The 27,132-nt window shown below is 51.0% G+C and overlaps 1 protein-coding gene across 2 annotated transcripts; it reads left to right on the top strand.

Moving 5' to 3' along the window:
* The first annotated feature begins 962 nt into the window (after window positions 1-962).
* Window positions 963-25,900, top strand: TRAP1 (TNF receptor associated protein 1). Of its 2 annotated transcripts, none has more exons than XM_088174588.1 (18): window positions 963-1,002; window positions 6,936-7,103; window positions 8,224-8,306; window positions 8,693-8,833; window positions 15,966-16,037; window positions 16,691-16,851; window positions 17,658-17,767; window positions 17,953-18,026; window positions 20,270-20,425; window positions 20,743-20,863; window positions 20,983-21,052; window positions 21,214-21,361; window positions 21,840-22,025; window positions 23,045-23,183; window positions 23,636-23,721; window positions 24,253-24,398; window positions 24,739-24,811; window positions 25,087-25,900. In XM_088174588.1, exons 1-18 carry the CDS (start codon window positions 978-980, stop codon window positions 25,186-25,188), a joined length of 2,061 nt encoding a protein of 686 aa, XP_088030714.1. In that variant the 5' UTR covers window positions 963-977; the 3' UTR covers window positions 25,189-25,900. The 2 variants fall into 2 exon arrangements, with proteins under 2 accessions (XP_088030714.1, XP_014747619.2); XM_014892133.2 differs by lacking the exon at window positions 963-1,002 and adding an exon at window positions 2,390-2,501.
* The last annotated feature ends 1,232 nt before the right edge of the window (window positions 25,901-27,132 follow it).

The following is a 27,132-nucleotide window of genomic DNA, read 5'->3' as shown; positions in this document are numbered from 1 at the left end:
AGGAAGAGAAGGGAAATGCAGAGCTGAAATCAAACCTGAGCAGGGGCTGGGGATGCAGTCCCTGCAGCCTCGATCAGGCTTCACTTCAGTCTCCTGTGAGTTGATACGAAATTCAGCAATATCTGAAGCCTGGATGAGCATGGCTTTTCCAAGTCTGTCTATTTGATGGGGAGGTAAGGTCAGTAAGGAACAGCATCCTAGAAACATGGGAATTTATAAGGCGAGAGTGCACTGGAGCTTGGTTGCAGGAGCTTTACCACCGGAGAGGGTGGGTAAGACCTTCCCCTCACTGAATTCTGTAGTGGAAGAAGGTCCCTAAATCTGAACGTCGAGCTGCAGCGATGATTCTCTGCTCTTTCCCGGGCTGCCCATCCTGCTCCGCTCTGTGCTGCTGCTGTCGCAGGCTGGGAGCTTTCTGTCTCGCTGCCCGCACAGCTGGGCTTCCTCTCATGGCTCATCCCTGTCCCACCGGGACACAGATCTGCCCACAGCTCTTGTGTGATCGCTCCCCGCTCCGTCTGCCTCCCGGCTGCGTTAGAGCGAAGAGGGGAAGAAGAGGAGCCCGCTTGCCAGACAGGCTGGGAGGGTCCCCCCTCGGTCACGGGTAAAAGGCTGCAGTAGATGTTGTCCCTTCTAGTTTGTGGCAGTGGACAGCAGTGACAGCAGTTTATGGTTTACAGGGTGGTCTGGATGTACATCGGGTGCTTCTCCCAAAGCAAATTTCAGCTCGTGATTCTTGCAGTGCAGGGAAGATGGAGCAGCCACCCTGGAGTTGGGGGAGCAGCGCAGAGGTTGCTGTGCAGGGCAATCTGTGCTTCCCTGCTCTTCTCCACAGTCGGGAATTTAAAATGCAGAGCAGAACGCTGCCAGGGCAGTGATTGAAGCAAGTTGGAGCCAACCCCCAGATAACTGAAAAGAGCCCGGACAGAGGGGAGGATCTGTATCAGATCCCCTGGATCCCTGCAGGAGCACATCTCATGGCTAATGGTGAAAACACCCGAGGTGAGGCGGGAGGAGGATTCGGGTGTTTCACAGCAGGTACAAGAGCTCGGGTACAGCATCGCTCTCGGGAGTGCCGTGGGGTCAGCGGGAGGTAGCAGTGAGCACAGCGAGACGAGGGAAGCGTTTGCAACCGGCTCAGAAGTCATTTTGGTTTTGGCTGCAGCACAGGGAATCTCGATGAAGGGCTGGAGTTGGTTCCAGGTGGAAATGCAGCCAGCGGAAGGGTGTCAGAGTGATGCAAAGGCTCGTGCTGGGTTTGTTGCACCTAATCCATAACGTCGAGTGCCCCACAAACCCTGCTCCGGGCGGGTGTTTCTTAGATATGAACCTCTAAAACAACACTCAGCTCGGCGTGGTCCCAAAAGATCAGCTGCAAGCACGAGTGAATTGCACATGGAGCTTTCCAGCGAGCTCCCCCGGGCCTGGGATTACAAAGCTGGCTCTGTTCGGTGGGCACGGTTCCCTCCTGAAAGCTCCTCGGTCTGGAAGTGGTTAGTGCTCACCGAAAGAGACCTGCCCCATCTTTTATTTTTGGCTGTGGTGTTCATCGAGGCCAGGCTCTGCTCTCATGCACGTTCCAAATCCAGCTCTCGCCAGAGTGGTTCATTTCCTCGCTCACCCGCATCCCATCCAAAGCCTTTCTCTATTACCTCGGCCCCTTAGATCTCGATGATCTACGCTCAAACAACCCCGGGAAATGAGGAGTTTCAGAAAAATAGAAAAATGAAATGTTAAGCAATTGGCCCAGAGTCAAGCAGGGTGCCTGGCCAAGTTGTGGCACTCGGGGGGTTCCTGAGGGCTGCTCCCAGCCCCCTCCGTGGGGAAACGGGGAGAGCCACGGTGCACCGAGCTCTGCCAGCTGCTCTGCGAGCTCCTGGCTCAGCCAGTCCCGTGGAATGGGCTCCCGAGGGCACTCTCGGTGGGATACCGGCAGGGCTGTCTCCACAAGGAGAGCAGGGTACGTTTGTGTCTGGGTCTGATTCCCTTTCCTGACAAGTCCTCAGAAACACGAACGGGATTTTAACCATCGTAACATGAGCGGTTTGGAAACTGTCCTGGGCTTGACGTTCGACCTTCTCGCAGAGCCACCGTGAGGGGATCCAAGCAGGGCCGTGACGGGACAGAGCCCCGGTGCCCCCTGAGGACAGTCGGTCGGGGGCCGTGAGGGGACAGAGCCCCGGTGCCCCCTGAGGACAGTCGGTCGGGGGCCGTGAGGGGACAGAGCCCCGGTGCCCCCTGAGGACAGTCGGTCGGGGCCGTGACGGGACCCAGGAGGAGCCCTGAGGGCAGAAGCACGCGCGGGCTGAGGGACAGGCTGACGTCACCGCACGCGCGTCACGCACAGCCCGCGCGCGGGGCACTCCGCGCGCCCCCGCCCCGTGACGTCATCAGCGGGCGCCGCGGGAGGGCAGTGGGCATGGCGGCGGCGTGGGGCGGGCGGTGTCTCCTCGCGGCCCTGCGGCGCTCCGGGGCCGCGCCCCGGCTGCGCCCGCCCGCAGGTGAGGGGGGGACTGGCGGCGTGAGGGGCGCGGGCCCCCGGGCTCAAGGGGCGGACGGACGGACGGACGGACATCCGTGGCTCGGCCCGGACGGCCGCGCTTGCCCGGAGTTGCGCTCGGCCTTGTGCGTCCTCTGGAGGTGCGGAAGGTCCGTGTCCCACACGCAGCGCCCCGTCGCTCTCGGCTGGTGCCGGCCGTGGCTGCTCGGCAGGATCGGAACGGGCGCCGGCCCGGCAGCGCCGGGAGCAGCGTGCACAGCGCCTGTGAACTGACCCGAGAACGCCCAGCGCTCCTTCCTGCGGAGGGGCGAGTTGTTATGGGCCTGTACAGGGAATAGCGCGGGCTCGTGTCGGGCAGAGAGCGCGTCCAGGGCAACCAGCGGCTCCAGGATCATGTCCTGCCTCATACAGGGTGTACAGCATGCTCAGATCGTGTAGCATGGTGAAGTTCATGTCCTGGCTCGTGTAGGGGTGTGTAACATATCCGTGTTTGTGTCCTGGTCCATACAGCACTCCCAGTTCATCTCCTGGCCTGTATAAGGTGTACAGGACATGCAGGGGTACCTGCTGGCTCATACGGGCTGCACAGCGTATTCAGCTCATGTATCATGTCCCGGTGCATGTCCCAGCTCACACAGGGTGCAGCCCAGGTAGCCACATGAGAGCGGAAGGCAGCAGCGTTGCTGTTCTCTGGCCATGTCAATACCAGGGGACTTTACAGATGAGCCTGAAGGGTTTGCATTTTCCAGGGGTGCACCTGAAGTTTCATCTCAGCTGACAGGAGTGAGTAGTAAGAAAATCCAAACTCTGAGGCCTCAGTTATGGGATGTGGTCCCTTATCAAGGCTCTCGTGGGCTGGAAATGTGCCTGTGAGTTGCCATTAACTGAAACATGGTGAGGAGTGTCCTGCCTGTATCCTGCCAGCAGCCCGTGCTCCATGTTTCCTTATCTGTTGTGTGGCCCCTAGTTGACAGGTCTGTGTGTTGGTGTGGTCTGTGGTTTCCCTGCAGCTTAGGAAGATATAATGTGACAGAGGAAGTTGTGTGACAAATAGGGTCACTTTCAGGGTCGAGTTGTCAGATTTATTCTGTCACAGAGTGCCACTTGGGTGTTTCTGGGCAATCCAGCTCTTCCTCCACAGACATCCCCAGAGGCTTGTTAGCATCCATGTCTGGGAACAAAGCTGCTGCTTCTGGTGGGTTAGAGATACTCCAGCAGAGCCAGAGTTTTATTCCTTAACCTGTCATTCAGGTCCCTCAGGGAAGAAGCAGTGAGCAGAAGCTGTGTGGGGTGGGGATAAAGAGGGAGGGGCAGGAGGTGTTTTCCTTTCGGTTGGATCCAGGCTGCAGGGACGGCCGTCCCTTCCCTTATGGGGCAGAGCTGGCAGTGGTTTTGCTCACAATTTCAGAAGCTGGAGCTGGTGCAGAGCTTTTCGGGAGATGTGTTGATGTGAGTGGGTCAGTCGGGGAGTCTCTTCTCCCCAGATTCTCGGGGTTCCGGTGCCCAGCTAGGGAGCCCTTTTGTGTAAGGAGATCTGAGCTGGGAGTGTTAATTGCTGGAACGCTTCCCCGGGCTGGAGCTGGTATGGTAATTCCTGCTGACCCAAATTCTTCTCTTTTGTTTTGAGCCACAAACTGCTCTGTGCTGAATTTCCCACCCTAAATCTCTGGCTGGTGCTCGGCTCTGCTCACTGCAGTGGTTTTTCCAGCAGGGGCTGTTTCCTGCGGGGCTGGTGTTTGGATTGAAAGGAGCCCCTGAGGGTCCTTGTCTTTGCTGTGTGTGAGGCAGGTCTGTGGCCACGGGCACAGGATTATTTGGGATCACAGAGAAGTGGAATTCGGACAGTGATGTGGGATTCTCCATCTCTTGAGGTGCAGTGATGGGACTAGGAAGGGGTGTGGTAAAGCCCCACATTTGATTAACTCAATATCAATAGACCTGATTTACCCCAACACATCACAGTGCTTATCTGGGGCAAGAGCTATTCCTTCTATGTCACCTGGGCTTAGGAATTTATTTCTGAGGCTCATTATGAGTAGCACAGAACCTGTTACCTCAGCAGGCACTTCTCAATAGCTCTTGTGTGCTGATAATTGTGGTTTTATACCCAGAATAGCCAGGAGCCTTTTCTGCTCCCTTGCTCCAGGCAAGGACTCTGGAGACGAAAATGGGCTGAAGATGCTGCAGCTTGTATTTAATGAGCTGTGTTTCTCCCTGGCATGGGACAGGCTGTTAATTAAGGATGATAAGACCAAACATTGCACAAATCCGATGGCAACTTCCGAATTGATGGGTGGTGATTTATTATTGTGCTTTGGAGTAGGGAGGCAAAAAATGTGACTACATCAACAATTATAAATAGCCAGAAATAAAATTATAAATAGCTGTAGTTTCTAGAGTCAGCTGGTGTTCATGGGCTGGGGGGTGACCTGTGTGGCGGCTCTGGGGTTTTGCTGCCTGGACATCTGATGATAGAAGTGACCTTAAGGTTTTAAGCTGCTGCTGATATGCATCTTTTTTGGATCCTGGAGTCAGTGAGGGAGCAAAATTCTCTCTTTTATTTCTGCTGTTTGGGAAATGTGTGTGTGTGTGCACTTCTGTACAATGCAGTATCCTACAGCACCCAGCATGAAATGAATCTAAAAGATGTAAATACATAAATAAAATATATAAACCCTGAGCTGCAGGCCTTTCCCCTCTGAAGCTTGAGGGGCTGGACAGTGAGTGCTCTGCTGCTTTCCACCTCAGCCACCTGGGTTGTTTTCCTTGCCACTTTCCCAGACGATCCCAGCACAGGCAGTGGAATGGAAGTTCCAGAACGTGTCCTGCAATAATGCGGCAGAGCTGTTCGTGACGCAGAGAGCACAGTTATGTGTGTGGGAGGTGTTCACATGCATTTAGAACTATTTGTGGGCTCTTTAAGGGCAGAATGACTCGGGAGTCATTCAAGCTTCTAGCTGGAGAAGTGGATCTTGATTCAAAGCTTTCTGTGAGGAGGAGGAAGAACGAGGACTGACAGCCTCCTCTTCCAGCTCTTGAGGATGAGCTGCAGGAGACAGAAGTGTTATTAAAGCTCAGGGGTTCATGTTCACCTGGTGTGGAGCAAGAGCCCAGCATGATGGTTGGAGCAACAAGACCTGTTCTTGATGACCACACTGACTGTAGGACCTGCTGTGGGGGGCAGAACGTTTGCAGAGCACTTGTGTAATGAACCTGAGCTAGAGGATGAGGGATGCTGGTGAAAGGGCTGGAATGCTGAGTTCCCTCGAGGGCTGTAGCAAGGTGGAGGAAGGTTCAGGAGGGAGCTGAGCTTCCCCAGCATGTCAGCTGGCCTGGAGGGCAGAGGATGGCCATGGAAGCTGTTTCCAAGGAGGTCACAGATGTGCTTTGGGACTCTCACCATACTAATGGGGTTTGGTTCAGTTTTTGGGTGTTTTTATACCCAGTCATCTAAAGAAAGGATCCCTTTCTTTAAATGAAAGTATCAGGTGTAGGGTTTGCCTCCTTCCCTTGCTGGATGAAACAGCCAACAGGCACAGAGTGAACTGTAAGGAAAACCTGAGCTTGCCACTACTTCCAGCCACTTCTGCTTATCGATGTTCTCCTGGCTCTGGCCAGGCTGTCCTGGTCCCTCCTCTGCTTCCCAGATCCGTCCAGTCTGTTTATGTTCATTGTAGGCCTGGGGGAGGCCAGGATGCAGCCTTCCCCAGGGCAGCTGCAGGGTCAGGTCTGCACCCTCTGGGATCCTGCTCTGGCACAGGCCATTCTCCCAGCAATTCAGAAATCACTCCAAGGAACAGGCTGTGGACAGAGGTGTGTAGTGCTGCACTCCTCTTTTTGTGACCAGGTTTGGCTTTGTTTCATCCCCCAAGAGAGAGAAGACTGTTGGGTTCACCTGGACGTAATGAAAGGAGGAGAATTGGGAATCCCTGACCTTAAAGGGGCTTGTACCATTTCTTGATTGGTCTCATTTTCCCCACTGATTTTGTGACTGGTGGCCTTGCTGCTGCTGCATGTGCTGCTTGCCCTGGACCCAGCTGTATTGGGGGATGTAATCCTTGTGCTTGGACAGTCAAGGGCCAAATATTTATTGCCAATTTATATTTTCACAGGCAGTGATGTGGGAGTTGTTCTCAGCTTAGCCAGGTAACAGCAGTGAAAACTGCAGACTGCCTCTTCCTGGCTGGTTAATTTAGTGGGAAAGCTGCTAATTGTCATCTTCTGATAAAATCTTAATTCAGAAGAGCCAAAGCAGCAACTTGCCCTTTTTATGCAGTGAAGGCAATTCTGGAGGGGAATGGTGGGTGTTGGATTGTGAAGGAACTGTTCAGACAGTGTAACTCCCATGGGATTACCTAGGTGGGTCCTCTGAGGAGTGCTCCTGTTGTTGCTGGACTTGTTATGTGTATTGAAATATCTTCACTTGTGTCTTCAGCAAAAGGAGCAGCATGTCTGCAAAGACAAATCCTCCACCGCTGGAGCCTCCAGCACAACATTCCTGCCTCCAGCATTGCTGCTGTCCGGATGTACAGCACACAAACAGCAGAGAGCAAGGAGGAAGAGCCCCTGCACACCATCATCACCAACACAGAGAACGTGAAAGGTGGGCCTGGGCACAGATGTCTTGTGGGGACACTCTTGGGGTGCACCTGGCTCAAGGTGTGGTGTAGGTGAGCCCTCCTCAAGAATGCTGCTGCCTCTGGAGGAAGTGCAGGTATTGGTCACCACATCTTTCAATCTGTGTTGCACCATCACCTCCCAAAACCTGGGTGTGAAGGTCAGAATGGCCTTCACTGAGAAACAAGGACATCAAGACTGCGTCCATGGGCTTAGCCAGGCAGTTGATGGTCATGTGGATGTGTGGAGGCTGCACAGGCACTGGAATTGGCTGAAAAGAATTTTCCGTCCCAGAAGCGAACTGTGCCTGCCCAGGTTGTTGCTGTGGATCACAGAGGTGTGATGAGTGTCCTGGTGTCAACCCTTTAGCTCAAATGAATTGCTTTGCACAGCTTCAGGGAGAGGTGCTCTGAAGCAGTCTGAGCAATGAGTTATTCCAGCACAGAAATAACATCTTAACTCTGTGCCTCTGTGCTTTTCCTGGGAGGTACTTTTGAGACTGCCAGGCTTTGTCCCTGGTGGGGTTGATGTTCTGGCTGCCCACACTCGAGCTTTACCCCATCCCTGAGGGATGTACGTCCCTGCCAGCAAGGCATGGCAGAGGTGATGTGGGACTTGTGGCTTTTCCCTGTCTTTGCCAGAGTTTTCTAAAGCCCTTTGCAGGAGAAAGGACTTCTCTAATGCCTCTTGCTATTTTTAAAAGGCCAAGGATGGTATTTCAGCTGAGATATTTTGTAGTTTTATTTTTTCTGAGGAGGTTTCTCTTCCTGGGCACAGCTCCCTACCTGCAGGGGTGGCTGTACAGATGTGTTCATCCAGCCTGGCCTTGGACACTTCCAAGGATCCAGGGGGAGCCACAGCTTCTCTGGGCAACCTGAACCAGGGCTTCACCACCTTCACAGAAAAGAATTTCTTCCCAACATCCTATCTGACACTGCCTTCTGGCAGTGTAAAGCCATTCCCCCTTGTCCTGTCACTTTAGGCCCTTGTCCAAAGTCTCTCTGCAGCTCTCCTGGAGACCCTTTAGGCACTGGAAAGGGCTCTAAGTGCTCCCTGAGCTTTCTCTTCCCCAAGCTGAACAACCCCAACCCTAACCTTTATTCCAGGTGCAGCCTCTAAACACGAGTTCCAGGCTGAAACAAAGAAGCTGCTGGACATTGTTGCCCGTTCTCTGTACTCAGAGAAAGAGGTAAGACACCCACAACCTGCTGGGAGATTTTCTGTTGGCAAAGCCCCATCTCTGTCAAGGGATACATCCGAAATGGTTGAGCTGGGAAAATAACTACTCCATTCCCAATGAGTCCTGAGCTTTCATGTCAGGCTTTCTTGAATGATGTTTTCCTAAGATACCTTGAAAATGTCTTTCTGAAACAATTTGTAGGTATAGCCAAGTGACTCTGTGAGCTTTGAGTCTCTGCAGTTTCACATTGAATTTGGACAAACTGTTCTCCTGGTGGATGATGGGGAAATGCAGTTTGGGGATTATTTTGTGGGATCCAGCGAGCTCCCAGGTGTCTGGGAGTGCTGTGCAGGGGCAGGGCCAGGCTGCAGTGTCAGGCTGTGTCTCATCCCCAGGTGTTTATCCGGGAGCTGATCTCCAATGGCAGCGATGCTCTGGAGAAGCTGCGGCACCGGCTGATGACGGAGGGGAAGGCCTTGCCAGAGCTGGAGATCCACCTGCAGACAGACAGCAGCAAGAGAACCATCACCATCCAGGTAGTTCCCTTTGGTAACAGCAGAGTGTTATTTCCTGCTGCTCTCATCCCTGGCCTTTGTCCTGTGAAGAGTCTCTGGAAGCTGAGCAGCAGCACAGTCCCCAGGCCTGCCCAATGAATGTTCTGTCCTCAGCTGGACTCTGGTTCATGGGGCTGTAACCTCAGGATTTGATGAAAAACCAGCGTTTTATCTGCTCCCCACTTGAAGCCATAGGAAAATTTGCTGCTCCTTCTTTCTCTATTGAGAAGTAACAGTAGCTTTTCTCCCAGTACCCCTGCCTAGTGCATTTACCAGGTGGTTTGAGTTTTTCACTAGTGGGTAAGTTGTGAATCTGGTTTCCTCCTGACCTTTGGGGAGGTTTTCATGCACCTCCTTAAGTCTGAGGTGTTACCTGGTTCCTTGCAGACCTTCTCTCTCCCTGGGTGAGAGGGGAAATGCCAGGGTAGTGAGAAGAACCTCTCATTCCTACCTGTCTCTATCTCTTCCTGCTCCAGGACAGGCTGAGTCCAGCTGATGCTGAGGTTCTGCCCTCAGGCACAATTGGGACTGTAGATTTGGGCAGTAGCACAGCACTTCCCTGTGCCCAGGTTTTGGTTGTTCCTGCTGGTGACAAAATGCTGATAGAGAGGGACGCAGTCTGTAAGAGCAGTCACCTGTGGGCTTCAGTGTGGGGAGGGAAGTGGACCTGGCCCTTCTCTCTGTACTTTGATCTTGCTCATGGCTCTTGTCCAGGGTGGGAGGCAGTTTTGGTGTTTTCTTGGCAAAGTTCCTAACATTAAGAAGGTAAACTGATCATTTTCCTTGTGGAGCTGTGTCAGCCATGAGTGTAGCTGTGGACATTCCTAGGAGAGTAGAGGAGAAAGATGAAGTGGGCAGCCCTGAGTGACCATGGCAGGTCCAGGGGAGATGTGGCACAGACAGAGCACACAGGTTGTTTTTCACGTGGGACAAAAGCTCAGGGGGCTGTTGGAGGCTGCACAGTTATTTTATATTTCTGTTCCTCTGAAGAACAAGTGCTGCAGTTGCTATGGGGAAGTTGGTGCTTGTCAATGGGCAACACAATCACCAAGCAGAGATGGTGATTGTCAAACCATGGTGCAGGGGCTTTGCTATTGCTGTCACACTGTTGCAGTATTCTGACTCCTGTGTAATACCAATTGTTTAAGGAGCCCTCCCTTAGCCCCAGGCAGGAGAGGGTCATTCCTGTCTCTCATCTTTCCAGATGGTAGTGGACACAAAGGATTGGACTCCATCAAGATGTTGTTACCTCTCATGCCCTGTCCCCATGGAAGCTCTCCCTTTGTCTGGCAGTTTAGTTGGAGAGCTGCTTGCCCACCTTGTCTGGGATCCCAGTTAGATGGGTTAGGGATTGGGCTTTTTATAAACCCCTGCCTGGCTGCCAGTGCCTCTCTAATGCCATTAAATGAGTCTTAACTAGGAAGCTTTTAACTGCAGCAGTCCTGGGCTGTGGGGAGCAGCGAGAACAACTCTGCTTCAATCTCTTTAATAGCTTTGCCTTCTCCAGAGTGCCGAAAGCTCCTTACCTCCAGTCAGGGGGTTATTTATAACTTCTTGAAGAAGCAAACTGCATATAATGATTACTGTGAACAAGCATCATTCAGAACATTTCTCTGCCTTTCAGGAATGCAAAGGTAAAAGAAAGCTTGCTGCAGCGATTGAGGCAGAGATGGATCTTCCCTTAGACACTATTTTGTTTTCTGTACCCACTAGGACCTACCAAAAAAGAAGGCAGTAGGTCCGTCATATATGACCTTTAGCAACGGTCACCCATTTTTTATTCCTAGAAAGGTCCCATTGTCTCACTCTGACCCCTGGATCCTTTTCCTCAGATTTTCATGCTGCTCTGTGTCCCTGGATCTGCTGAATCTCTCCCCTCCTCTTCCAAGCCCTATAGCATCTCTTTGTGTCTCACTGAGCTGAGACAGGCAGGTCTGTAATGTGTGATAGCTGTTACAGGCACATTCCTGAGGGATTGTGGAGGTCTGGTATAGGATACACTCATCTATGTTCAGTGACTGCAGTTCTCCTTGTTCTCTGCCAAGACTGAATTCCAGCCATAAGCACAGCAAGACTCAGAATTCTGGTAGAATGTCCTCATTCAGGAATATTCCACCTAAGCATTGCAGTGTAGTATCTGCTAAGAGGGACGTGTTGACTGAATTCCACCACCTTGTATCCTTCACCAAAGTCCTGTTGTTTTAGCGAATTCCACCATTTCCTCCATCCCTTTGAAAACTGCCTCGTGTTTCTAGGACAGCTCCATCTGTAGCAACCACAGCCTGCAAGGTCAGATGCTTAAGAAAATCCATTTGAAAATGTGAGGGGTGTGTTTCCAATGAGAACAGCTCTGCAGAGCTCTGCAGTCCCACGTGCTGAGGCTTTACCAATGTGGTTTTGGACCCTTTGAGGTGGGAACAGAGAGCTCTTACAGACCCTAAGGCTCTCTGAGCACAGAGCTCACCTTCAGCACCTGCACCAGGTGACATGCACTTGTCTGTGCTGTGGTGGTGGTGTGGGAGCTCTGCAGTTCTGCCGTGCTGCTGTGCCTGGTGGTGATGTGTGAGCTTGGGGCTGCAGTCCTACTCCTTGCTGATGCTTAATTTAGGGCTAGGACAGTTTAGAGGAAATGGTTTGAAATGTTTACAGAGCTGATGTCTGCTGCTGCTGGGGGAGGAAGTGTGCTTGCTGTTGTAGCATGGGAAAGCAGTGTAGTCGCTGCCAGAGCTTGGGCTGCTCCGTTCCCTTCGTTGGGCTTTCATCTCTCTGTTGCCGTCATCCAAAATCAGTGTCTGTGAAGCCACAAAATCGCCAGTTTGCTGTGTTTGGGAGGAGTTAAAATGACTGCAAACACCACTCCTCCCTGCAACAGCTCCCTGTATCACTGAGCAGATCTCTCCTGCCTCACCAGTTCCAAACAGCCTGCAACAAGGACTGTGCTCTGCTGGGGCTCCAGTAGGATTGCATTTTCGGGCTGTAGCAGGTCAGTGTAGATGCACCCTTGTGTCCCACAGAGCTTGGGGCAGGTGGGGAGCAGGTTCCCCTCCCCTGTGGGACCAGGCTGCAGCAGAGAGGGTGACCTGCACTGCAGCATCTGTGTGTCACTTGGGCTTGAGGAAGCAGAAGATGGGCTGGTGGAGATAGAGGGGTAAATCTGGCTGTACTTTAGCAAGTCTTAGGTGGAATTAAACCTACAGAAATTTGCCACAGCATTGCAGGGATGGGATACAGCTTCCAGAGGTTGCATCATCTTTAACAAATAAGCCCAGGACCCAGAAATATAAACACATCTCAAATAATCCGTGGCCCAAGGAAGGAAGTGTACAATCTTTTAGTTCTCTTCGTTACAGAATAAGAGCATATCCTGTATAAAAATGGGAAATTGAAAGTGGATGAAAGGCAGTACTTTTCTGGACAGCGGGTATTTAGAACCTGGATGGGTGGAGGCTGAGCCTGTGGTTTTGCACAGGAAAGCTCAGGCTCTCTGCTTTGGACCACTTCCATGTACTAGGCCAAGATTACCTTATGTTCACAGGCATCAGTTTTATTCTGGCTTTTCATCTGCTGGTTGCTACTGCTGCAGATGCTTTAATGATTCTAAACCAGAACTAGAGCAGTTGCTCTAGTGCAACTGCTGTCCTGGTCTTGTGAATTTTAAGTCTTTAATCAAAGTATTTAAATAACAGTGGGCACATTTGCTAATCAGACATTTTGGGATTTTATTACCTTATCAACTGGTGAAAGCAGCATGTCTTTATAATATAGTCAGTGTTCTTCTGATGCCCCGTTGAGGCTTTACACTGAAATAAATGTTTCAAGTGTTTGTTTTGCAACAAAGCAAAGTGAAAGACACACTAGTTCAGCCACCTACCTCTAACTGGGAGCATTCCTTCCGATGCAGTCATGGCAGAGGCAGCAGTTAATGGCTGCTTAATGGCTTGTTAGGTGTAAGGAGGCTCTGCAATACTTTAAATTGGACTCAGGTAATGAGCAAAGCTGAACTAATCTTACACAGCAGGTGTCTGCAAACATCCAGCACCCTCACCACAGGGTTTAAACAAAGGGCACAGAAGGCCCTATGTGCCCAAAGGTGCAGGTCAGCAGGAGCTTTGCTACCTGGACCAGGGAGGTCTCTACACACAAAAAGGTGCTAAAAACAAGGTTCAGCTGCTGTCTCTTTGGGGTAAATGTTACTGAGTTTAGTTCAACACTTGTGGCCACCAGCCCTTTGTGGTCTGAAGGTCTGCAGCCCCTGTATATAGGGGATGGTTTGGAGGAGGATTTTCACTCTGCATCCTAAGAAGTACCAGAAGAGAAATTCACCCAGGTGAGGAGATGGTGGTTCTGCTGAGTAACTGCTGGTGGTTCAGCAGGTCTTCTGTAATTAACCTTTAGGTAATGAAGGGTATGTGCACTGAACTCTGTCTCTTGGTCTCCCCAAGCTGTGGAGAAACATTTGGCACATGGAACTCTGAGCATATCCCTCACATTTTGTAATTTGAGAAGCCCCACGTACAGTTTGCTTTGTGCTGTTACAAATAGCTCTGCTGTTGCTGTGGTCAGCCTGATCAGGCTTTTCTTGCAGACTGAAGGGAGGGATAGAACTGTGTGCAGGGGAAGAAAAGTTGTAATGCTGATGGTGGAGCAAAGGCTGGATGGTGGTGGCTAGGTGTTTGCAGGGGTTGTGTGATGCCATGGTGGTTCCTGTGAAGATGCCCAGCGGCTGAGCAGCAGCTGGTGCAGCACAGAGCAGTGTGAGAAGGGCAGTACAAGTTCCACTGGCTCCTTCCTTGAATTTCATGGAGCTGGAGCTGCCAGCACTTGTGTGGGCCCAGCCTGAGGTGGGCTGCTCATGGGCAGGTTCAGTTGATTCCTGTGACTGCAGAGTTCCTGCTCTGCAGAGCTCAGCTCCCATCTCTCCTCTGCTGCTGCATTATTCCTGTTCCCCCAGCAGCTCCATGTGGTGAAGGGAGCCAAAGGGCAGCTGCAGGAAATGTGGACATGGCAAAGCTGGGTTGAATCTTGATGATGTCTTCATCCCATTCCAGCCAGGTGTTTTCCTGCAATAGGGAATGTCTGCTTTGCCAGGATCTCTGTTTTCCACTCTCCCTGTCAGCATCCTGGCTGTTCTGAGCCCTGCTTTCTTTGTTCATGAGATTCACCCTCATCAAAGTAGTCTTCAGGAATTGTCATTAAGCATTCTGCAGTAAGTTTGGCAGGGCATTAGGAATTCAATAGCCAAATAAATTTATGGGGTAAGGATGTATTTTCTTTAACACACTGGAATTTGGGAATGACATGCTGTGCTATAAATAGAAGTGGATCAGAGTTCTGTTCAGGGTCTGGCATGAAGAAAAACTGAACCAGATGCTGAAAGCTGTTCTTTCTGGCTTTTTCTTCCCTGGGGGAAGGGACCATGTCAGATTCCTGAGATTTTGCCATACACTATTTGTTTTTCTTGGCTTTTGATCTCTTGCTGTTGAGATCTTACTGGGCATCATCCCTCTTCTCAGCCAAGTGGGCTGACTGGCCTTACTGTGTTAACCAAGGGAAAGGGATTGCTGCAGCGTGACTTGTGGGGGTGCAGGAAAGTGTCTTACCCACATAGCACCTCACAAGCTGAACAGTCCAATCCTTCAGTGCAGTTAAACTGCATTAAGAAATACATACTGACATAATTAACTTACTTTGGTAGAAATAAGCCAAATAAATGCTCCATGGGTGGCAGAGGTCACTCTGGCACCTCACCTCCAAGTCACCTAGCAGCTGCCAGCTCTGTTGCAGCTGATTTTGCTGACCTTGCACACCAAATCCCACCCCTGCTAAGGCACTGGGAATGAGTGAGCCCACTCTGGATGCACCAGCTGCTGTCAGCTGCAATAACCATGCACACAGGTACTCAGGTAGAGCTGAATCCCTCATCCTCACATCTCACTTGGCTACGTTTCACCTGAGAGAGTGGCTCAGAGAATATGTAACTGTGGCTTCTTGGATGCTTGTGTCAGGTAGAGGAGCTACTGGGATTTGGGAGGGGGAATGGCACTTTTTTCCTAGGAGTGGCATCCTGAAGGGCAGTAGCCTGTCCTTTCCTCCTGGGGAAAAGGTGTGTGGAGCAAGTCTGAAAACACACTGGACAACAGAATGGGCAAGATTTTTGCTGGGGTCCTGTGTGAGAGGGTGGCAATTCTAGCTGGGATTTGCTGTTACCTTTGTTGCCTTGGGGTATCATGCAAATTGAAGTTGCAGCCAGGTTTGAGACTTACTGCAGCCTTTTCTGGATGGTGCTGCTGCAGGCTCTGCTTCCTGAGACGTGTGAGCTGCAGGGAGATGTTTATCTGCATGCAGCAGTGCAGTTCTGGAGTAACCTGGGGATGACAAGGAACTGTGTGCCTCTGAAGCTTGGGCAGAGCATCACAAAGTGCAGCCACTGCATTGTATATTGGCTGGGGTTCGGCTGTTCCCATGGGAATGCAATACCCAGCTCTCCTGGCCGTTGACAGCTTCACACTCACATCATGGAGCACAGGGTGAGGGGGGAAAGGCAGAGCAGATGGAGATCAGTTCATGAGGTGCTTGCAGCCAAGGGTCTGCATCACCTCAGAGTGAAGGGATTCACTGCTCTGTCGCTGGTTCCCAGTGTTAGTGCATCGGTTCCACATCTGCAGGTTGCAAACAATCTACTTCTCACTGCTCACTGCTCCCCCTCAGACCTGTTCAGGAATGGAGGGTGCATGTGTGTCTGTGCATGACATCTGGCACTGTGGGGCCATGGCTGGGTTGACATCTCTTTCCTGCAGTGCCATCCTGTGCCTTTTAGAGGGATGTAAAATCCAACCTGTCCTGGCATGGTTTTGTCTTTCCTTGAGAAATGGCCAGAGTCACGGAGCTTTCTGGTGGTTTGTAGGCAGCTCTGGCTGCCCCTGGAGCTCTCTTCCCTCTGAGTCTGTGTTCCTGGCCATGGGGAAATGGAGTCACAGCTGGAAGTCTGCTGTTGGATTTACTACTCAGAGGGGAAGGAGAGAGTGGGAGTTGGAGGCAGAAGTTGCTTGGGTGCTGTTTGCTGGAGCAATGATTCCCTACTGATATTTCAACTGTAATTGCTGTTTCTTTTCAGGACACAGGTATTGGGATGACTCAGGAGGAGCTGGTTTCTAACCTTGGTACCATTGCTCGATCAGGCTCAAAGGTAACTTGGGATGAGGACCTTTCTCCTTCCCTTAGAAACTCTTCTTCAATTACAACCACTTTTGTTCTCCCAGTAATTTTTCATTCTGTTTTGTCCCTTGGCCCTCAGCCCAGCTGTGAAATTACACCCCTCTTGGAAGGTGAAACCTGCCTGTGGAGTCTTCTGGCTTTCAGTGGTCTTTGCTGTGCTGTAGGAGGCCCAGGGAGCCCAGGCAATGCTGGTGGGCCCTGTGTATAGCACTGCTGCACCCACTGTCCTCACTCCAAAGACCCTCCTGCCCAGCCATCCTTACACAGGGGCACCCACCCACTTGGAATTTACCCTGTGTCCAGGGGAGCAGCAGCTCTCTCCCCACAACAAGGTGGTGTTTCCATTTTTGTTTCCATCTCTGGAGGCACCGTTTTAAGGTGTCCAGCTCCTGACTGACCTCTCACTTGTTTTCCTTTTACTGCTCTAAGCAGTAAAAGCACCCTTTTTCCAGAGGTGCAGTCCCTGTGGAGAAACCCTTTTCCTTGGGAACCTTCCTCAGAGCACTGAGGCAGGAGCATGGGGTGAGGGTGCAGTGCCTGAGGAGCCCAGCTGGAGATTGATCACAACCTCCAGCAATACCTGAAGTCACTGTGTGCTGGTTTGTGTCTCCTTTGTTCCTGTAGGCTTTTCTAGAAGCTCTGCAGAGCCAAGCTGAAGCCAGCAGTAAAATCATCGGCCAGTTTGGAGTGGGTTTCTATTCAGCCTTCATGGTGGCTGATAAAGTGGAGGTGTTCTCACAGTCAGCAGAGCCAGGCAGCCCGGGCTACCACTGGTCATCTGATGGGTGAGGCTGCAGAGGGGGGTGGCACTGTGGGGGGCTGTGTCCAGACCAGGCATGGCCTGAAAGCTGTGGAAAGACAGAGCTTATGTGTTCTTTCAGGATCTGGCTGTTTTAGGTCCTGCTCAAGTTAAACACAGCAACAAAGCATGGCCCAATGTGCCAGTGTGGAAGCTGCACAGACAGAGTTGCTTTGTCAGAGCAGGCATGCTGTGCACAGTGTACCTGCCTCTCCTCTTCCATCCCTGCTGGCAGGCAGGCAGCTCAGGGCCCCACACCACAGGGACAGACTGAACCTCTTCAGTCTAAGAGGTTTTGCTTGAGGCAGCCATGGAGAGCAGAGCTTGTGCAGCACTGGGATCTGCAGGCACATCTCCCTGTGGGTCATGGCTCTGTGCTCATCCTTTGCTTTTTGCTTGAAGTTGCAAACATCTGGGATGACAAAGCTGTGGGCTGCTGGACACGTTGAAATTGGAGCTTCTGAGGATGACAAGCTCAGCATCTCCTTAAAATTTCCTCAGAATAAAGAATTTCTTACATTATTAAATTCTTGAGAAAACTGAGACTGGTTTGGATTTTTAGTAGCTAGTGTCTTTATTGAACAGTGTGTCCTGGGTCTGGGGTCTCTGTGGGGAAAACAGCCACATATTTTTTGGGGTTTCTCAGAGGTACAAGGAGCATTCGGGCATTCAAGACTTTTTTGCCTTTTCCTCTTGGCCTTGAAGTGTTGTTTGTGCTCTTAGTTGAACAAACAATTTCTCTGTCCTATCACGAGTGTCACAAACTGACTCAGTGTTTTTTTCTAACCCTAGTTCAGGGATGTTTGAGATTGCAGAAGCATCTGGGGTCAGAGCTGGGACTAAGATTATTATACACCTCAAAGAAGATTGCAAAGAGTTTGCAAATGAAGACCGAGTCAAGGGTGAGTAGAGGAGGAGAATCCTGTTACCCCTGGGGCTCTGTGGAGTCTGTTGGTGCCCACAGATGGGAGGTGAATTTACAGGTTTTTTTCTTCTTCTGCAACTCCTTCCACCTGCTGTTACTGAGGGAATTCCTGCTGTGTTGTTTCCATAAAGGTGACCCTTCTGTGTCTTCTTTCCATTCCAGAGGTGGTGACAAAATACAGCAACTTCATCAGCTTCCCCCTGTACCTCAATGGGAGAAGAATTAACACGTTACAGGTGAGGTGGAGGCCACAGGCAGGTCACTCATGGAGATGAACCAGGGTAATGGAGACAGGAAACAGCATAAAGCTGCTGCTGTCCCTGGAAATCAGGGGAGAATTGTCCAGGATATCGCAGACTTTGTGGTGATCAGTTAATCAGAACAGAAGGAGACAATGCAGCTGAACTCATACCTGCAACAGCTTGTTTGCATTTATTGTGGAAAATTCTTGGAGATCAGCAAGATCTGTATCTTCCCTTATCCTGAATTATTGTTTCAGTTCTTTATAATGCTTATTCTGTTCATGCCATGTGACGTGTTAGTGCTGTAGGGATTGCACATATTGCTGGTGTGCTCACACCTCTCAATGCAGTTCTTCCTGTCCTTTACATGGAATAGCCACCACCAGGGAGTGGTTGGGGTTTTTTAGCAGCTCAGCTCACAGACTGATTTATTCCCAGCTCCTAGCTGAGCACTGCTTGATGCTGGCATTTTCTGACCACTGGCATTATACTGCAGCCAGATCCATTTTACTCAGATGTTCTTGGCACAATTGCAAGCATCACTTGGGAGAAATTAATTATCTTTAAAACAGAAATCTATTAATAATTTTTCTCTAGCATCTCCTCTTCTGATTGTTCAAAGCTTTCTCACTTAAGAGAGCAGGTAGAGAGTATGTGTGTGCCTTTTTTGTTTCCTGGAATGTGGCACTGACTGCACAGACTTTCAAGACTGTACTTAAACATTTCACCATGTTAATTTATCTAAGGTTCTGTAATTGGTGTTATTAGTCACTGATTATTTATTTAGATTCCTGCATAATAGTGTTTCTGTTCCAAAAGCTTTCTAACTGTGCCCCTTAAATTACAAAACCAGAAATAGCTTTAGACAGCTGTTTGCTCTCTCTATGTGACAATCAATAGAACAGGCTCCCTGGAGAAGAGCAGTAGTAGAGCAAGGGGTGAAATGTCCTTAATAGAGTCATGGACTTTTATCTTCTGATCAGAAAGTCTGTTTTCCCTTGGGTTACAGCAACAGCTTTATTCTCATTATGCTCCCATTTCATGCCTTTTCTTTATCCAGGATCTTGGCTTTGTGTTTTTCCACACATCAGCATCAGTTCACTGCAAACAGAGCCACAGTTGGTTCCCTGGTGGGGTTTCTCCTTGATGAGCTCCTGAATGCTCACAGCATGGAGCTGGGGGCTTCTGTAGTCTAACTGGGATAACTGTTAGCTACAAGTGCGCACCTGAGAATGCAGCACTTTCCCTTACACAGCTACTGTAGAACACCTTAGCTCCCAGTGAGTTCATAATCCTACCTGTGATCCTGCAGACCTTCCAGGACACTTGTGTGTGCTGGAAATGAAGGGAAGCCACCTGTGGAACAAGGCTCTGAGGCAGAGGAATCATAAAGGATTTCAGGGCTGCCAGGGACCTGAAACCCTTGGGCTCTGAGGGTAGGCTGGATGTTTGTGTTGTCCCCAGAAGTCACTCCTGTCACTCATTTGGGCTTGAGTGGCAAAGAGAGGCAGTGACTGAGATGGACTTCACCCAGCTGGAAACACACAGTTCTGTGTTGAGTCCCACATCTTTGCTAGATGCAAGACTTTAGCTGAGGTACTGGAAACTGAAACATACTGTGAGCATGGGCTGAGTGCTTCAGAAAGCACTGGCGGCTTAGAGCAGCAGCAGGTGGAAGCTAGAGCTCATGGCTTCAGTGCATGAGTTCATGTGGGAAACAGTGCTGGAGCAGTGACCATACAGTGGTTCACAAAGCATCTCAAAAGCTGCTGAACAAGTCAACAGGAAAAAGGCAGTGCAGGAGCTGCTTCACAAGCTCTTAGCTGAGACAATGACCTCTATCAGATAGGCAGGTTGGTTGCAAAAGGCTCACTTAAACTTCTGTTTTTCCTTTGCTTGCTGGTCAGGCCTTGAGAACTTGACCAGTACTGCCAGTCAGTTGAGCTGTGGAATCTGCCCAGGATGGCCATTGGCAAGTGTGAGGCAAAGGAAGTTAGCCAAATCCCATTTGTTTTGTGCTAAACAAAGCTGCCCTATATATGTTGCAGGGAAAGAGTTACCTTTGAGGGGTGGCTCGAGGCCAGATGAGGGGCAGTAGTTGGTTAGTCTGCGATAATGTGCCTGAGCCACATCTCACTCCCTGTGCAGGGGAGTCTGTTCGGAAGGTTCTGTTTCCCTGCTCCAGCATCTTGGAGGCCACAGAGCTGATGGGAAGTGTTTTTCCTGCTCCTCCACAGGCTCTGTGGATGCTGGACCCCAAGGACATCAGTGAGTGGCAGCACGAGGAGTTTTACCGCTTTGTAGCGCAGGCTTACGACAAGCCCCGCTACATCCTGCACTACAAGACCGACGCTCCCCTCAACATCCGCAGCATCTTCTACGTGCCAGGGCAAGTAGGTGTCCTGTCCTGGGAACATGGGACATCTGTCCAGCTGCTCCCAAAGGGCAGAATGGGAGAGCTCCCTAGGGAGAGGAGGCAGATATGGCTGCCGGGAGGGATATCCAGTGTGGTGTCTCTGCAGTGGGCTGGGTGCTGCAGGGTGGTTGGGATACTGAGCCATGACAGGAGCAGAGGGATGGCTCAGGTAGGTACCTAGGGAAGAGAGCCAAGATTTCAGTTCTCGTTGGGTTCAGCATTGTAGGGAAGACCAGAGTGTGATGTGGGCACCCTGCACAGTGCTGCTGTTACCTCCTGCCTCTTTTTCTGCAGAAACCATCCATGTTTGACATCAGCAGGGAAATGGGCTCCAGCGTTGCCCTCTACAGCCGAAAAATCCTCATCCAAACCAAAGCTGCAGACATCCTGCCTAAGTGGCTGCGCTTCCTGAGAGGTGTGTGTGGGACCAGGAGCAGAGGCTTTGGACAATGGCTTCCACAGGGATGAGGCAAGGGCTGCCCTCCTGAGCCTCTTGTGTTTGCATCACTGTTCAAGGGTTGCTCTGTGTTCCAGGTGTTGTGGACAGTGAGGATATACCCCTGAATCTCAGCAGGGAGCTGCTGCAGGAGAGTGCCCTGATCAGGTAAGCAAGAGTATCTCTGGACTGAGATACAAGGAAAAGATGGAAAGCCTTGAGGGAAAGGGGACAGTGGACTCACTATAGCCCTGCACAGAGAGATGTTCACCTCAAATGTCTTGTCTTGCTCTAGCAGCTATGTTTAAAAAGGCTTGTTCCTCCTGCAGGAAGCTCCGTGATGTTTTGCAGAAGAGATTGATCAAGTTCTTCATTGACCAGAGCAAGAAGGACCCTGAAAAATATGCCAAATTCTTTGAGGAGTACGGGGTATTCATGAGAGAGGGGATTGTCACGATAGCAGAGCAGGATGTCAAGGTACCAGGAGTCTTGAAACACTGCAGCTGATGGGAAAGATTACTGTGAGCTGGGGTGAGGGAGACTGCCCATAACTTGTATTCTTGTGTCTACCAAGACCTGTGGATTCTCTAGTGCCTAAACTTTCATTCTTTCTGTCTGATGCTGCTTCCCATTTATTTTGAGGCCCTGAAGAGTCTCTGTACCCACACTGTTGTCAGCCCTCCCTGGTGCAATGTCAACTACAGGCAACAAAGGCAAGAGGCAACAAAGATGGGCCTTCCCCTCTTGTTGTTTTCTGCCTAATTCCCATTTCCAGGAGAGCTTGACCTACATCCTGTCTAGGTCACTTTTCTGCCTCTTTAATATCTGGAGCAGGAAAGGAGGGATTCAGAATCCCCTGAGCCTTTTTGTAGGGCTGCCAAGAGGCACGGGAACCCTCGGGGCTGGGAGGGGTTGTGTGGAGCTCAGTGAGCTCACAGGAGCACGTTTTGTGCAGGAGGACATAGCCAAGCTGCTGCGTTATGAGTCGTCGGCGCTGCCCGCGGGGCAGCTCACCAGCCTGACCGAGTACAGCTCGCGCATGAAGGCGGGCAGCAGGAACATCTACTACCTGTGTGCCCCCAACAGACACCTGGCTGAGCACTCCCCCTACTTCGAGGCCATGAAGAAGAAGGACATGGAGGTGGGTGAGCAGGGGTGCCACAGCCAGGGGAACACCCTGAGCTGCTGCAGCAGTGGTTGGGGCTGGCTCTCAGGGCTGGCTCTCAGAGCTGAGCAGGGCAGTGAGCAGTGCCTTTGCCTGGCCCCTCTGCCTCTGCTCAGACTGTGGCATGAGGCCAGGAGGGACCTGCCACACACTCTTAACCACAACGTTAGGAGTATCCAAAGGAGGGCCATGAGAATGGTGAAGGGCCTGGAGGAGAAGCCATATGAGGAGCAGCTGAGGGCACTTGGTCTGTTCAGCTGGAGAAAAGGAGACTGAGGGGAGACCTCACTGTGGTCTTCACCATCCTCGCAAGGGGCAGCAAAGGGGCAGGTGTCAATGTCTTCACTCTCATGACCAGCGGCAGGACTCAAGGGAATAGCTGGAGCTGAGCTGGGAGATTTAGGTTGGGTATCAGGAGAAAGTTTTCACCCAGAGATGTTAGGCACTGGGACAGGCTCCCCAGGGAAGGGCTCACAGCACCAAGCCTGTCTGAGTTCAAGAAGCATTTGGACAATGCTCTCAGGCACAGGGTGGGATTGTTGGGGTGTGCTGCATAGGGACAAGAGTTGGGACACAATGATCCTGATGGTCCCCTACAATTCAGCATATTCTGTGATTTAGCACTTGTACAGACACCTGGTTCTTATATCTGTTTCCTACCTTTGCTGGACCTCAGAGCAGGAGCCTGGGAGCTGCTGTGCAGGGCTGTAATGGTGTTACAGTTGTCCTCTGTGGGTAGATGGTCCTCTCAGGACTGGAGTCAGTGCTGGTTCTTACTTTCCCTGGGCAGCAGGACTTGTTCAGCTGCAGACCTGCCACCCTTGGTAACAAATCCTTCCATTGCTTTCATGTCGGGCCCTGAGTGAGAGTCACTGTGGGGTTGAACCTGTGAGTTTCTCGTGTGATGTTCCTGCTGTTTGGTGCAGAGCTGCCTTGGGAAGGAGGGAATGCTGTTACATCCCAAACAATGTCTTACTGACCCTTTGTTGGCACAGGTGCTGTTCTGCTATGAGCAGTTTGATGAGCTGACACTCTTGCACCTCCGGGAGTTTGACAAGAAGAAGCTGATCTCTGTGGAGACAGACATTGTTGTTGATCACTATAAGGAAGAGAAGTTTGAGGAGAGCCGCCCAGGTACTGTGAGGCTCCTCTGGCCCCTCCTGCTGCACACTGTCCTGCTACCCTGAGTAACCAGTGAGGGGACACCTTCCTCTCCCTGCTCTTGCAGCTCCCGAGCAAGAGCCTTCCACCCTCCCGTTCTCATGCTCTGAGGCAACTTAAGAGTTTTTGCAGATTCGTTTCATCTCACATGATCAAAGTTAGATGAAATGTCATGTGTGGATTTACCATGATTTTATTTCAACCTCATGCACACATCTGGTGCCCAGACAGAGGCAGACAGCCCCTGGCAAGGCATGCTCTTTCTGGGTATGGCATGGTCTGGGATGAGGATATATAGGTGTGTGCTGAGTGGTGCTGCACTCCCATTCCCACAAGAGAACTGAGAAAGGGAAGTGTGGAAACTCAGCTCACTGCCCATTGCACACTACAGAAGCATGCTCAGATGTGCCCTCTTTCCCTGCCAGCTGGAGAACGTCTGACAGAGAAGGAGGCTGAGGACCTGATGGCCTGGATGAGGAATGCCTTAGGCTCTCGAGTCACTGGAGTGAAGGTGGGTGTTCTGTGTCTGGGTAACTGAATGCAGGAGATCCACGGAGACAACAATCTAGGGGAAAAAAGATGATAGGTGGCTGAGGATCTGCTGCCACAAATTTTTCTTTGGGCCCTGTGGGAAGTCATTCTTCTCTGTGCCTCCTGTGTGCAAATGGTGTGAATGCTGGCATTTGTCATTGGATGGTCAGTGTGGCAGCAGAAGAACCACATCTCAATGTGTATTGAGCAAAGCCCATATTGCAGTCGATGTTCAGGTTACCACAACAGGCTGGTGACTTTACTTGCTTGTGAACTAGAAAGGTGTATTGGCAAGGAATGCTTTGGGTCCAGCTGCAGCCCACTGCCTGTGGACTGTGGGGCCATTTGGGCCTCCATCTTTCCTGCTGGTTTAGGCATCTCCTGTGGGATGGCAATGAATCCTGTGGAGGCTTGGTGTGGATCTGTGCTGAGGACACTCCAAGTCCTCAGACTTTCTCCATCTCAAGGTTTGCATTGTCCATGGCAGCCCTGACTGGTGTTTGTGCCACAGGTGACCACACGTCTGGACACCCACCCTGCCATGATCACCGTGCTGGAGATGGGCGCTGCCCGCCACTTCCTGCGCATGCAGCAGCTGGCCAAGACCCAGGAGGAGCGAGCCCAGCTCCTGCAGCCCACCCTGGAGATCAACACAGGGTAAGGGGGGGCAGCACCAGCACTAGGCCTGGGATACAGCAGCCTCTTGGAAGTGGAAGCAGAGGGGAAGCAGTGTAAGGCTGCCAATTACCAGAGTGCTCCCCATTAAGAGCAGTTGGTGCTACAGAGCCTTAATCTGTGAGGCTGAGTGGCACCTTCGACATGAGCCCCCCACACACAGTGTCCAGCCCTCTGGGGACCATAGGGACAGAGAAGCCCTCAGACCAGGAGCAAGGAAGTTGACTTTGGTCACCCACTGTGACTTAGCTGCTCATTCTGGAAATAAATTTCTCACTGTGTCCTAAATCAGCAAGTCTCAGTGTTGATCTCTCTCTTACAGGCATGCTCTGATTAAGAAGCTCAGCGAGCTGAAGGACAGTCAGCCTGATCTGGCCCAGATGTTGCTCGACCAGGTGAGAGCCAGACTTTCTCCAGAAGCAGCACCATCCTTCCCAGAACCAGCTTGCAGACCATGCATGGCAGGGAACAGGGTGAACCATTACAGTGGGCAAGAGTCACATTCTTCTGTGGTCCCTGGGTATTTCTGGGATTTGTGGTCCATGTTTTCCTAGCAGGTGCCCTAGAAGACATTCTCGGTCTCAGCATGCAGGTCCTGGAGAGTGACATTCCCTTCCTCCCTCAGGCAGGTTGTTTTAGTGCTCATTTAGTGCTTTCTTCTCTTTTTCAGATTTATGAGAATGCCATGATTGCAGCAGGACTGAATGAGGATCCCAGGCCAATGGTGAACCGGCTGAATGAACTCCTCACCAGAATCCTGGAGAAGAACTGAGCCCCAAGGACTGAAGGATGAACTCTGTGCTGATCTCTTGCCTCAGGCACAGCCACTCTCAACAGCTGCTTGCAGGCACTGTCCAGCACAGGTTCATGGGCAGAGGGCAGGGACAATGCTGGGGACATCCAGCCCTCCCTACACAGGGAGGAGCCACCTGTAATTATCAGATCTCACATCATCAGCTTGTTCAAAGTGCAGAGCTCTTAGTGAGGACAAAATCCAGAGGTAGTTGCTTGAACAATGTGCCCAAATTTCTGACACAAGCCTGAAGAGCCTCATTTCATACTGTTTCTAAAAATGGCCTTTCTCAAAAGAGATGTTGGCAGCAAATTCCCAGTCAGGTCTGTGAATACACCCCCCTATCCACAAAACCCCTGCACACCTTTGTGCTCTGAACAAGCACTGGAAGAATTAATTAATTAGTTAAGAAACCTCCAGGTCTGACTAGGCAGGAGGAGTTTGCTGGCATGGAGACAGACTGCTGCCTTTGGCAGACAAAGATACTGTTGGTGGAACGTGTCAGTGCAATCCCATGGCAGAAAAGATCACTGGGCTGCTGGGTATGCGAGTTCATCCTGATCTTGTGGAGAAAGGGAAGTGACTGGGAGGCGGCTTTCCACTGTGTGGCTTTCTGGAGAGTCTGCAGGATAAACTGCATGCCTAGCCAATCTGTATTTATAATAAATAAACACCTCTTATTTTCCAGACATCCCTGCCACTTCACTCTCCTCTTTATTTTGTTGGTCTTTATGTCTTCCAGCTGGTGATGCTGGTTGGTCTCTCTTTAGGTGCTGTTTGGTTCTTCAGGGCATCAAGCACTGGACATGGTGGCAAGAGAGCTGTGAAAACAACAGAGAGTGTAGAGGGAAAGCAGGAGAATCTGTAACTATGATAGTTTGGGCTCTGAAAATGGGATGTAGCCCTTGGTTTGAATCAAGGAGCAGTGGCTGTTCAGACAGAAATGCCATGCTAGATTCCTTCTGTGTGTCTGCTTTACGCCATCTAAATGGTTTATAAGAATCCTTTCTCCTGCTCAGTGGGGCTCTGAGCATCCCTGGTATTTGTTTAGCTTATCTTTAAATTGCCAGATTAAGATGCTAGGACTGAGTTTGGTTAACTCTTTGGGTGCTGTGCTGGACAGGACAACTTCCAGCTCTTTAAGCTACAGGAAGCCTGGCTGTTCACAGAAGTGAAGAATTCGTGCTGTTTGGGGGACCATTTGAGAAGTTTTATTAACATCACCTAGCATTTCATTTTCATTCAGATGCAGAAGAGGGAAAAAATGGTGACGGTTTAGAGAGTGCTGAGACGATCAAGGAGCCAATTTCTCCATCCTACAGCACTGGTGATACCTCCTGTCAGGAACATTGTCAGCACGACCAGGGCAGTGACTCTCCCCTTGTGCTGGGCACTGCTGAGGCACCTCCAGTCCTGGGGACAGTCCTGGGCCCCTCACAACGAGAAAGACACTGAGCGACTGGGGCATGTTCACAGAAGGGAACAGGGACAGGACGAGAGAAAACAGCCTCAAGTTACGCCAAGACAGGTTGAGATTGGATATTGGGAAAATTTCTTCATGGAAAGGGTGGTCAGGCACTGGCACAACTGCCTGGGGCAGTGGCAGTCACCATCCCTGGAAAGATTCAAAAGACATGTGGATGTGGCACTTGGGCTAGTGCTACATTAATGGTTGGACTTGAGGATCTTTTCCAACCCAAATGATTCTGTGATTTTAACATGGACTGAAGCAATTAAAACCTTTGGTGATTTGTGCTGTGAGCAGCACAGCAGGTGAGTGTGGTGTCCTGCAAGCTGCACACCTGATAAAGTGCCTAAAAATAGCATTGATCCAGTGCCTGAGCTGAGGCTGGATGCTGGTTTGTAACCTTTGCTGCACTGAGGAGCAGAGCGTGCTTGGAGTGAGCTGGCCATGAACTGCCT

Source organism: Sturnus vulgaris, chromosome 16 (genome assembly GCF_052056855.1).
Source record: "Sturnus vulgaris isolate bStuVul1 chromosome 16, bStuVul1.hap1, whole genome shotgun sequence".
Taxonomy (NCBI): Eukaryota; Metazoa; Chordata; class Aves; order Passeriformes; family Sturnidae; genus Sturnus; species Sturnus vulgaris.
The sequence above is the reverse complement of the archived record's forward strand: the minus strand, read 5'-3'. Positions and strand labels throughout refer to the sequence as shown.